Raw genomic sequence first — 13362 nt, forward strand, 5'->3', positions numbered from 1 at the left:
AATTGTTCTGTGATACATAGCGAGTATTGTGGCTACATGATGCCTGAACTCAGTACAGAGTCTGAATTCACAGTATTTTATGATTTATTAAATCACCAGTTGTGATTATCTGCTGACCTAATGAGTAGACACTCTACACGTCAGAACTTGCCCAGGATAATCCTGCAGGCCTGTGAGAAAATCCTTGTGTCAAAGATACAGTGCTGAAGCTTAAAATAGATATTTGCTCCTCAAAAGGAATTTGCTACTCTTCCAAATTTGTTACTCACTGAGTCATGCTCTAATATACAAATGCAGTGACCTCATCTTTACTGGAGAGAGTGGAAGGTGTTAAATCATATGCATTAATTTCACCCCCATCAGATGCAAGAAATGTGAATACATACACCTGTATTCACGCACACAGTTGGTTTTTCCTTTTTCTCAAACCCAACAATCTTTTGCTCAGAACACAGTGTGTTTGACATAAAAATAGGTGAAACTACTGTTCAGAGTTGTGCCTAGCTGTGCTTTTAAATTAGTTTATAAATGTCAGGAATTAAGAAGTTCCATGTAAAGTGGCTCTAAACTCCAAGCAAATCCAAACTTTTAAAATGCTTAACAGATAAGCCTTTTATTTCAAACTTTTATTTGCTATAAGTCTGCTTGCATACACTTTACTTATTGTAAGTTGTCTTTTTTGTAATGACTAAAAATGTTTAAAAATAGCACTCAGGACTTTGGATTATCTAGGTTGTCAGCCAGATAATTTTGCTGTCTTTTAACTGTTGATTTTGTGCCTGGAAATAATTCATGATATAGAAACAGATCTTAATTTCTCAAAATTTAATACAGTTCATTTACTTAGTGATGTTTTAAACTTCTGGTCAGCCTGAAACAAATGTAAGATACAAATTTTATACTGGTATTCCACAGCTTGAACTGTCAGAAGAAAATCAGTCAATAAATAACACTTCTGTGGAGAATCTATTAAAGCTTTATCTGAGCTTTTCAGAATTGTTGATCAGGTTTTAGATCTGACTGAGGAAATTATGATCCTGTAATACCTTATTTTATATGTATAACTTTATGGTAGCAGTAGCTTTTTTTCAGCTTATCCCCAAATCCATCTGATTCTGTTAATCTCTGTGTGGAGGTCATTGTCGAGAGCTGTACATTAAAGACCTTTATGTTTGGTTTTCCTGTGTGCTTGTAGGTGAGTTGTGTAACCTCATAACTCTGGATGTAGCGCACAATCAGCTTGAGCATCTTCCAGAAGAGATTGGAAGCTGCACGCAGATCACCAACCTTGACTTGCAGCACAATGAACTCCTGGACCTGCCAGAAACCATAGGTATGTTAAGAGGCTGGAGAAGAGAAAATAAATCACTATTTCAAAATGTTCAGTAAGTGGAACAAATTTAAGGAGTATCTGTTGGTGGCTGTAGAATGACTGATGTTCAGCTCAAGGCAGCTTCATGCTTGAGATTAAAAGCAAGGTGTGCTTGTTACCTTAAATGTTACTTTAAATAATTTAAGAATGAGAGTTGCAGTGAAAAAAATCCAAATCCATTACTTCTAAATCTTAAGGTGTTCTGTGTTTATAAGCAAATGTGTACTGCTTGTTTGTTCATTCTGTAATGAAACTGACCATGTAAAGAAATGAAAGGCTAAAAGACTTGTAGTTGAAATGTAGTACTTTGGCAGATAGTTTTAACTAACATCTTTGACTAAAGAAAAATGGAACTAATGTAATATATGTTCTAAATTAATTATGTATATGTTATGTTCTTTGGTGCAACATCTAAAAAATCTCCCAAGTCCACAGGGTCATCATGCTTTTATGCAATAGAATACAGAGTTTGCAACTTACATTGGAAATAATGGACTAATATAAACACAGTCCTGGTTGGTTTCAGAATCTTGTATGGGATGAAGTAACAAAATTTTTCCTATCTCATTAAATCAGTTTTAAAGAGATGGCAGAAAAAAGATGGCTGCTGTAATTAAAAAAGACTAAAAACAAGGCCATCTTGGTTTTAAGCTCTGTTTGTCACCAGAACATACTCAGAATAATGAATGTTGTAAGTTTAATGGTATTCATTGTTGACCATTTTATTAATGTACTGTAATGCATTGTAACATGAGGAACCATTTAGTGACACTCCAGCTTTTCTTCTAGCAGTAAACTGTTGAGTGTGGAGTTACTGTGGCTTTTGGTTGAGGAAGTTTGACCTGAGCAGAGTTTACATTGATGATGTATCTACTGGAACTTAAACTTCCTTCCTGGATTGATGATATTTTTAAACTCTGGAGATCCCATTCCATCTGGAGTTGCATCTAACTTACACCATTCATAAGTACAGCCTTTATTTTTGTAGCTATTTTGTAAATCTTACTGAATGTTGTTTTACATAACACTTATGTGTAGTGTATGTGTCACATTTAGGGAGTGAGTTCTCTGGATAAACTGTTAATTATGGGAAAAATTCTCTAAGCAAGTGTGAGATTTCCATATTCAAGGCTTATAGACTAATGCTGTTAATTCTTGTGCAGAGTAGTAGTATAATTTACAAAGTTGCTTAGTGCCTGGTAGTCACTGAACTTCTCAAAGAACCAGAAGAATCTCACTTGTAATATGCTGCATGACTGTACTTACAGGGAAAGGTCTTTGAGTAGGAGAGGCACAAATTTATTAGGCAGTTAAGTCACATGTGATAGATAGGAAATTGCTCACTCTGCAGTCAGGATAGTTTGGACTCACCTATTTCTTCTGAAAAGTTTCTGTAAGCTTAGGTGGTTTCTTTTGAGTCAGGTTCATACCTGGCTGGACTGGATTTCTCTCTGTTTACTTTGTTTTGTTTTTCCCTTGCATTGTCTTTATAGTGTTTAGAAGTTAGTCGCTTTTAAATGTAGGTAGCTGTCTCTTTATGTGGTTATCTGAGCCGAATATCAATGTTTTAGAGCTCAAGAAACCACCAAAGACAGCTGAATAATAGTAAGAGGGAGCAGTGAGCTGTCGTGTCGTTAACCTTACTGTAGTTCAGTTTTTGCTCCACTGGAAAATATATTTTGTAAACAGTAAGTTAAAAAAAAAAAAAGTATTTAAATAAGAACTTAAAATCAGAAATCCATGTTTGCACCTCGTGTAGTTTGCAAACAGAATTTAATAGTGAAGAGAAAAACTTTAGGTTCCATCTTAAATGATAATGATCAGCCTACATTTATGCATGTTGCAGAAAAGGCAGCCGTAGCCAGTTCAGCAACATTGGCTTTATTTCTTAGTCATCACAGTTTTGGTTGAACATATTAAAGCAAGTTATGGCATGATTTTTAGATTACAGCTTGCTTTGTGGTTGGGATTGTTCAGCAAGAAACTTTGAGTACTGAGAAAAGCCCGGCAAGTCAATGGCGCGTGGCCACCTGTGTGCGCGCTGGGGGCGGCCCTTCGGCCTCTCTGTCTCTCGCTGCAGTTTCTGCCTCTTCCCTGCTCCTGGCTATCTGCTGGTGTTTGCCACAACTAGCCTTTCTTGCAACATTTACATGCTTCCAGATATCAGGACACTCACTGTATGAGTGCTGTTAATGGTTCTCAGTTCACTCAAACTCTGTGGGTTACAGACCAGGGACAAAACAGACCAAGCACATTTGCTCGTTATAAATATTTGATGTTCTGTGTGCCTATGAGCCTCCTGTTATGGACCAGACTTTCCATTACTGCTGGGTCTGTCCCCTCCTCCCCCACTGACACCCTTTTGATGGAGGCCTCGTTTTTTCTTTAGAAGGATGTTTTTGTCATGCTGCTTTGAAAACCAAACAGCCCCCTTCCTTTTCTATTTCTCCCTCCCCTCAGAAAGGACCCCTTCCCTTCTCTCCATCAAAAAGCCCTCTTAAAGTAACTGCTGGACTATCTGAACAAGTTTGGGTTTTACCACAGAAAGATTTCTAAATCTGCCAATTTTTTAAAAAAAAGCTTGTTTGGTAACTAACAGCATGTACTGAAATGTTCTGGAGCTGTGGGGAAGGGACGTGAGGGTGACATGCAGGGGAGTGGCAGGGAAGGGATTATGCATCAGCAGTGATTACAGAGGTAGCAGAGCCAATATACCCACTCTGTAAAAATACCAAGTTCTTCTCTCAACTAATGCTGTAGAAGCATGCTTTTGTGCAGTAACAAATGTAGATTTTAGATATTAGTTGTCAGGAAGTGACCTAATGCCTTGCTTTATAGATATTGGCTTAATACATTCATATCTGTATTTCTGTTGATTGAAAATTATAGAGTACTTTTTATATTAGATCACTTCCTGTAAGAAAAATGAGCTTTGTGGAATGGCTTAGCACATTCCAAGAGTCTCAAGCCCAGAATCAAAATCATAGTGGGATCATAGCTGTTTAGTATTTTCATTGCAGATTACACCCCTCTACCATGTTAGTTTTGTTTTTTTCTTTTGGGGGGGTGGAATTCTTAGCTACTTTTATTTACACTGTGTCTTATCTCTGTATACTTAGCTGGCACGCTAATATATCCAAAAGTTATATAGAAGAAGGTGAAGAGCATAATATTTATATTAAAATTACTAATTGAACTGTTGAGACTGAAAACAAATTTTGGGTGGAGTAAATTGTTTTTTAGGATTACAAGATATCTTAGATAATTTTGTCCTGCAATTACCACATTGTGAGTGTTCCCTCTTTGAACTTTCTGTACAAATGTGTTCACAATTTCTTATGTAAAAGCATAGAAAAACTTATTTGAGAAAGAAATAGAAGCAGAGTTACAGCTTTTAAAAAAATCAAATTCTTCATCTGCTTTGTAATTTTCTAGTTTTGTGTGCTTATGTGTGCAGTTTGATTTTAGTCAAATGTGCCATATTTACAGACATCTAAGGCAACAGAAATTTTAATAAGAAAAAGAATAGTCAGTTGTAAATGTTCCAAAATTATACTTTGAAAGCACAAAAAATTCTTCAATGGACACACGTTCCAGTGTCTGATACAGCACTGTTCCTAAGAGATGGTTAGGAAAATGGGAGGCATGTTTACAGCTCTGCATTACACTCCTGCCCTTCCTTGTGGCACTATAGCTCAGAAGCTGAAATCACAGCTTTCATGAAATTAAATATTATTTATTTATTGGTTTTGCTGCTTGAAAGTGTGCTCCAAACCAGGCTTCTAACCTGTTTAACCCCAGTGTATGTCTGAGAACACTGTTGTGCCCTTAAAGCCTACAGTTGATAAAATATGAAGTGCTGACCAGAACCAGACATGTGGAATTGGTATGGCTCAGGTTATGCAAAATTGTGGTTGAGAGCTTAAAGTGCCTAGAAGTAAAGATATTTCTGAAGAAATGTGAAACTAACTTAAAATGGTATTTTAAATTTGGCTGGCTTAGCAAAAGCAGAAGTCTTGTTCTGAAATGTCCGAGCACCTGCAGCTCTCTCAGTGATCGGGGCCGATGGGTTTGATGTTATTCGTTACTCACCGTTCTGCTGGAGCAAAGTGTAGAGGCTTCTGCTCCAGCTTTCACAGCAATGTTCATACTCTCATCATTTAAGCATGACCTTGTGCTTTGGTCAGTGAGCATTCTGTGCTTGGTGGCATCAAGCATAGGCTCGCTTATGGGAGATCTGGTCAACATTTGGTGCTTTGTCTAAGGTTTTTTTCTTGGACTACTCTGTTAATGAAACTTCTTTAATTGGATTCTGCTACTGTTGGCCTATTGCAATAAGCTCAGCCTTTTCTTTATCTGATTGAAAGCAGTGGCTCCCACTCTTACATTCTGAATTTGTGTTACTATAAGCCTTGTGTAGTTCTCATGGTGGTCTCATAAAGGCAAAGAAACTTCTGGTTTTTGTTGGCTTCAATTCTAGACTTAGTAAATGTAAAGCAGCGAAATTGACAGGGAAGTGTCAGTGGGAAGTGACTTGCTCCTTTTGTCCTCCAAGTTCGGAAGGGCAGCGATGAGGCTGTGAGGTGTTGCCTCACACTAGTGAAAATCAGACAGTACTGCATGTGATGGGCAGGGGACATTTTGGTCTCAGTGTTTGCATGGTAGGTGTAGATGCTAAAAGCTCATGGGGTGACATGGCAGTTATGTAGAAGGAAAACAGAACAGTTGCTTCTACATTTGGGAAGTCACTGTTAAATCTTCCCTCACTCTTCAGGAAGTTTCAGGGTGTCCTTTCCCCTTTCCTTAGGTTCTTCTCCCAGTATCTGCTGTTGGGCATCATTTAACTGCAGGGAAGATACAAAGTGGAACCCAGACCAGAACTGGTCTGCATAAAATAATTCTTATATTTCTTAATTAGCTAAAATTATAAAGGTATATTCGTATGTTACACATTTTATATGTTTGCTTTGTATAGTAGGGCAGACTTAAAAAATTAAATGTATCTTTCACTTAGGAAAGGTTAATGTTTTTATTGCATTGCCAGTGAGGTATAAACTGCTCATACAATGTGATTTACATTTATATAAGTCTTTAATTTCACAGAAAGGCTTTAAATAGTAATTTGAAAAGGGAAAAAAAGACTACCAATGAAAAATTAAATTAAATAAATTTCAGTTGCTTTGTCTTACTGTATGCAGTGTGAATTGAGTAAAATGCAATGCTTTCATTGGTAGCTCAAAATAAGGTCTAGCTGTTGTTTGTCTCTGTTGCAATGTGAAATATTTTTGTATTTTTGTATCATTTTAGCTAATTATAATTTCGGTTTTATGTTTTAATTAATCCATTTCCAGTGCAAACCCAATATAGTTAAATACATACGTACTGCTTCCATTCAAGGTTAGGATAGCTTCTAGTGGCTAATTAATTCTGAGTTCATTGATTCAATGTATTTATGAAAATATTTTTTATTTTGTATTTTGGTTGGATATTCATCCTGGTAAGACTAGAGTGGGGACAGTTATTTTAGTGAGTGTATGTACCATCACACAGTAATTAGATGCGGAGACCAGTGTGTACGGATGTATTCTAACTGCAGCTCAGCATTTTCAGAATGATTAGTATACTGCAGAAAGAAAAAGGCTATAATATTTTCTTTATGTGAGAAGCAGGCACAAGCAAAGAGTGATTCAAAGGAACACATCAGAATTGAGACGAGCAGGTCTGTGAGTTACATGCATTTTGATGAATGCCTATGAAATGAATTTTAGGTTGAATTTTCATTGCTTAGTTTCAGAAATGTGTCACTAAGAGTTTGTGCTCTCTAGCCTTATGCGGGTGTTGGGTGTGGTGCATGATGGGTACCTGAGCCTCTGTCACTCAGGTTTTGCAAGTATCTTGTGTGCATCTTTCACACATACACAGTCAGCAGTGTTACAGTCTGGAATCGGAGCTGGAAAATAACTGACTGCTGATATGGTCACAATTTAGCCTTTTAATATTGAGATAATGAGGGAGAACCTGTCTTTGGATGATACCGTTAGACTGAAAGTAGAGAGAACTGTCTGCTCTATTCAGATGGCATTTAAACTCCTAGGGGTTATAGAGACTAATTTTAAAATCATGTTAAATAGTTTTCTAATAGGTAGCATCTTCATGAAAATTCCTAGACTCTGCGGGAGGAGGATAATGCACTTTGGTTTGAGCAGGGCAAAAAATGATGCACCCTGCTGACTTTGGTAATTTGTGAATTTGATTTTGTTTCCTACACTGGCCTGCCTGGTATATCAGGAGGTTTTGGTGTCTGAAAAGAAAAATTAAAATACACTAAAAGTCACTTTACTGTTAAACCAGTAAAATGAAGTCAGACTTTGTATTGTGTTTAATTATACTTTTGTATTTACAACAAAATAATTACATTTCATGCTTTGGCAGTTAGTAGCACTAAGCTGGAGGGGTTCTCTTCTTTTCTGCAGTTCTGCTAAGAGTGGTTGCCCTCCCACCCCCATCACCTTTCTGTGCCCGTTCCCTACTTTTCTCAGGCATCAGCTGTTAGCCAGAGCATATTATATATTAGGGATGTAGGGATTGTAGAAAGGATTTGATCTCTCTCAGATGGCAACTGGTGACAAAAGTTTAAATTCATACAAACCTACAGGCTTTGGTTTAGGAAGGAGTTGCCCCCAGACCAGAAGAATAATGATCTAGTTTCCTCTTTTGAGGTGTCTTTTTGGACCAGTCACTTTGTGCTGTTGCTCTCTGCTTGTGGAGTGCAACTGAAGGTTAAAACACTTTATCTGAAGCCTTTCGTTTTACTCTACAGCTATCAGGGGAACCGGTTTGCTTTCTGATAAGAGATTAGATTAAACATGCCAACAGCTCCTTTCACCTAAAAATCTGTTAAACAGTTAAAAAGTTGTCACAGAGTATGGCTGACATCTGGAAAACTAGTATATAGTAAGTACCAAGTGTGGTACAGGCATCTCTGACTCAGGGCTATTTTAAGAGCAGGAGCCACTGTTGAAATATCTGAATGCAGTGTTTAATCTCTATCCACAACTGCCCATCTCTAGCATGTCTACTATCTCCCATACAATTTGAAATTTATTTCATATTGTCACCTTTGTTATTCTCACTGCAAGATTAGTACCATGTGGTGTATTAAATTTAATTCATGTATGGTTTTTTAAAGTGACATCAAGTTTAATTTAAAAAAAAAAATAATTTTGGCTGTACCTCTTGCTTTCAATTTGTAAAAAATGATACCTGGTATCTTTTGTATGCAAAGCAGCAATTTTTCTTTGCTAGGAGAAGATCCCTCAGTGAATTAAGCACGTGGCACTCTATGAAGTAACATGTGGCCATGTAAAACATGTTCTTTAGTAGGTAACTGCTCATTGTGTGCCAAGTTGAGTCAAATCAAAATCTAAGAATATTTATACAAGTTAGACCATCTGAAATACTTAATAGTGCCATGTTGTTTGTAGCAAGTTCCTGCAATTTTTTATTGTATGCTGAAGTTCATGTATATTTTTGATTATGGTCTTACGGGGTTTTGATGTGCACAGCTCTTTATAAGTCCAGTTTGTGTTTTTAATGTTATCAGCAGGAGTTTTCTCTAGTGAACAGATTTTTAAATTGATCTGGTGCTTTTGGTTTATTTAAAAGAAAACAACTGATCCTGATAGCAAATTAGCTCGATGAACTAAGTTTCACATTAATAATGACCCTTCATCTAAGGATAGGGAATTGGAAGGATTATTTTAACTAAGGGAGGGAAAGGAAGAGGTGTGGTAAATCTCAGAAGAAGAGAGCATTTGTCACTCCCTTTAAAAAGCACTGGTAGAATTTTGAATTAGGAATTTGTACTTCTTTATATTATTCAGCTTACCAGTTCTTTTTTCTCTTGATTTTGAAATACTTAAAAAAGAGATGTATTGTTGAACCACTTCAGGTGGTCTTACTAAAAAATACGTTTTTGTTAGCGTAGTTCCCTGCTTTATTTCCTGTCTTCTCTTTATTTTGGGATTGGCAAACACCTGTTTTTCCTTTGATTAATATTCTTGAAGTACTTTTAATAAAGAATTTAATTTAAACCATCTATTTCGCATCCCTTTTATCGTAACAGTTTAATATTTTTGGATTTGCATGCTTCCAAGTATTTTTAATTCACTTCTGTGTAAATGAAGCAGCTAATCCTGAGAGAGACATGCTGTCACTCCAGTGAAGGGATTATGAATTCTGTGCTTAAGTTGCTTCAGCCCTGAGAGCTGGAACCTCCTGATGGGTGTTCATACTCTGCTGGTGAGAAAATGGACCTGAGATAAGGTGTCTGTGAAACCTGATTCCCAAGAGTGACTGTTTCTGACAGAAGTTGAACTAAAGCAATTTTTCAGTTACTTGCTTAGGCCTGGTGTGTGTCTAGGGCTTGGTCTACGATGTTCTTTTTATGAGTACCAATGAATAAGGCAGTTGAGTTTACAAGGGTTTTCATAATTGGCTCTCGAAGAGAACAAGTTGGAAGGGGTTTTACTTGTTGCTTTTCCTGCTAGTATCTGCTTTTTGCTTGTGGTTATCAAACTGTCACGTACGTGAACATCTGAGTCATTACCTGCGAGGGGTTGTTTCAGAGGAGCTGCTGAGGTACAGCTTCAGTGACAAAAGTACATCTGCAAATGGTCCTGATGACAGTCTGACTGAGCTCATCATGATCAGTTGTTACCTTCCTTGCCTTATTTCTTAGACCTAACCTGACAGCCCATCAGCAGATACCTAGTGCTGTTCCATCTGGAAAGCAATAGCTGAGCTGGAAATGATGGAGATGAGTGCAGGTACTGTAAAGCAACTCCAAATATGAGTATCAGCTAGGTAACCCTGAGCTCAGGGAACTGTAAATGGGATTATTTGATGGTTCAGTGCACAAGGTGTGGTCTTTAGCAACTTGTAACAGTATCTGTTGTAAAACAGTTTGTCACTTGGTTTTCACATTAGCCTGCTGGCCCCTGCACCATGGAGGCAAATGTTAACATTGTACTGGTGCATTCCTGTTAAAAAAAAAAGTCAGCTTGAACACACTGAGCAGAGGAAGAGCTGCAAGGGTCATCCTGTTTTGTGAAGGTGAGACTAAGATCTGGCTTGTCCAGCATGTGAAGATAAAAGCTGATAAGGGTTTCACACTTCGATGCACTCACACTGGGGTGTGAGTATGAACTCTGAGGATGAAAAGATTGCTGAAGATTGAGTGGCAGTAAATTGGCTGTAAATAAATTCTGGCTTGAAATGAGAAGGTGGCTCATGTTTCCTGCATCAGCTGGGCTCAGGACAGTCCTTCCAGGAGCAATGGGAGAGGTGCTACTGATGCAGCTCTAGCAGAAATCTTACTGGTTTTGTCCTCAGGAATAATGTATTTAGTGCTGTGGCGTGCAAAACAGTTATAAGGAATGTGGTACACACAGGATGTGTCTTCTGTTATGCCTTTGCATACCTTTTCCATGGAGGAGAAAGATAACTGTAAAGAAACAGTGATAAAGTTCTATTAAGAAATGCTACTTATGATAAGGAAATATTACTGGGAGCTCTATTTATGCCTTCTTTCTGATAATGTCATGCGGATAACCAACGTGTGTCATTCTCTTCTGGAAACGTAGGGTACATTTTGACTCTCTAGTGGCTGCCTTGTTTCATTTTTCTGAAATGCCACATTGCTGGTAGGAAGAGAGCCATATACATACAGCCTGTGCTCACAATCTGGGAACTGGCACAGCAATGTTGTATTGCTAAGCAACAGTTGGCATCATGCTGTCTACCTCCCTGTTTGTCCTTTTCGCCTGGAAAATCCAGATCAGCATCTAGCGCAAGGTTTAGGTAGTGAAAAGAATAGTAGGCTGATGCCTTGTTTTGTGTAAAGTTTGTTGTTCATCCTTTAGTAAAATATTAAATAACAATTTAGAGAAATACAGTCAGGATATGCTCTGTTCGTCCCTAGGATGGCACATCCTAACGATCTTAGAGCCTTGCAGTAGGGTGTTTTTTGTGTGAAGCAAGGCCAGTTTTTTATTCAGCCAGCAATGCCTGATCTCACAAATACAGCATGAAATAGCTAAATTACATACATATGTGTGTCTTTATGCTAGTGGACTCTAGGATCAGAATAGGTCTTAATTATTCTCTTTAGTGTGTAAATGCACTGCAGGATTTAACAGGAAAAGATGAAGATTTGTGCACTGGAGTGCAATATTGATAGGCCTGGATTTTAAATTCCTTTTCCTGATCGAGTGAAGACTTTCTTTGCTGCTTCTACAAAAATTAATTTTATACTTGCTTAGAATCAAGCACTTTAAAAAACAAACTAAAAATCCCAATTGAAGGTACTACTAGTGATACTACTAGTTAAGCAATGGTGTGTAGCTACCTGTTTTGACTTTTGTTTAGTTCTTGATGGTACTAAGTAAAACTTGTTGCCAAGCTTGTTAGATAAATATCAGATACGCACTGAAAACTCATCCTCTTTTTTTCTCGACTTGTAAGATGTAGATAATTTTTGTTCTGTATTAAGGGGTTTGTGGGTTTTGGGTTTTCTTTCAGTTGCAGTTTTATGGGGGAGCTAAGGTTTTTTGTTTTCTGCTTTTTTTTGTTTTGTTTTACTGCTCTGGTGACTTCTCCATTTTAGAAACTAGAGCAAATCATACAACATTGTTGTTCCCAGTTTCAAGTTTTTATTATCTACATTCCCAACTGTTTGGGAATGTAGGGGCATTTTTACAGTATATTTTGACCAGGTTCAGGAAAGAGGTATTTTGCTGCTTGCTTTGTTGAAAGTTTTTCTCTGTCTAGCAGATAAGACTCTACATTTACTTCTTCCTTTGCTGTGCTCCAGTAACCTTTGTATAAGTGCATATGCATTAATACAGCCTTTACTTAATAAGCAGTTAGACTGTCCATATTAAGGCCTCTTCATCTTTTAAAATTACTGCTGGTTATTCATTCTGCAGTTTGTTAAATCCTGTGTTTCTTTTCTAATGTGTCTGTCTGGTACTTCAGTTTGCAGAACAAAGGTGTTGTGCCATGGGTGGTTGTAAAAGTGATTGTAAAACAGCAGTGTTTTGCAAGGAACTGATTGTGTGAACCTGTTCACAAGCTCCCCTGGTGCAACGTCCACACCTGCACAGACACCTCTTCTGACTGTAGGGATGAGCCAGAAGACAAGTTTCTTTGCCAGTTGACCTTTCAGTGAAGTTTAAGGCCTTGGTACCTGCGGAGAGGCTGAATGCCCCTGCACCCTATAGTTCAACAGCATCCTTGAGCTGTTGATTTTGGTCTTTAGTACTTGTTAGATGGTAAAGGTTGGAGCTAAAGGGAGCTTCAGATTGGAAATTTTCAAGTTGTAAGTTTCTCAAAATTTTTATTCCCTGACAGAAAGATATATCAGGTGGGACCATCAGGCTAGCAATATTCAGAAATAATTTTACATGGCTATTATCCAGATTTTTGTAGACTTCCTCCAGACTTTTTCTTCAGTGTCACTCAGAAAATGTGGTAATTTTGGGTTTTTCCTATCACCTGTTAAAGACATTCTTACTGTTGGAGGATGGTAAAGCTTTGGGGTTTTTTCCCTGCAGAGGAAATTGTTTTGCCAGGACGTGAGTTGTATGATGCATGCCCAAGTTCTGGTAATATGAGTCATGGCATTGAATGATACTGTCCGTAATTTTAAAAAGTCATTTTGGGGACTTCTGGAAAATGATAGTATGTTTTGTTGTCAGAAAGATCAGGATAGAAGGACTTTTACAATAGGACATGAGCCTTTTGCTTGCTTATCATATTATGCAGAACTTCAGAATAGTATTTAATATGCACAATCTACTTCTGCATGGTTGACTTCAGCATTGGAAAGCACTGGAATCTGTGTATCTCCCATTTTGGGATGACAGCTCCATTTCACCATTTGAAATTTTGAAGTGTAGAGTGTGAGACAACAGAAGAATCAGAAATCA

At 37.6% G+C, this 13362-nt stretch overlaps 1 protein-coding gene across 4 annotated transcripts in view; it reads left to right on the forward strand.

Annotated features, from left to right (window-relative positions):
* The window catches only part of SHOC2 (SHOC2 leucine rich repeat scaffold protein), a 65712-nt gene that overhangs the window by 38502 nt on the left and 13848 nt on the right, over positions 1–13362 (forward strand). For all 4 annotated transcript variants that reach the window (XM_069020011.1, XM_069020010.1, XM_069020013.1 and 1 more), the window contains one exon: positions 1196–1333. In XM_069020011.1, the coding sequence (XP_068876112.1) occupies positions 1196–1333 (138 nt within the window). The remainder of the gene's footprint in view (positions 1–1195; positions 1334–13362) is intronic.

This window comes from Aphelocoma coerulescens, chromosome 6 (assembly GCF_041296385.1).
Source record: "Aphelocoma coerulescens isolate FSJ_1873_10779 chromosome 6, UR_Acoe_1.0, whole genome shotgun sequence".
NCBI classification, from domain to species: domain Eukaryota; kingdom Metazoa; phylum Chordata; class Aves; order Passeriformes; family Corvidae; genus Aphelocoma; species Aphelocoma coerulescens.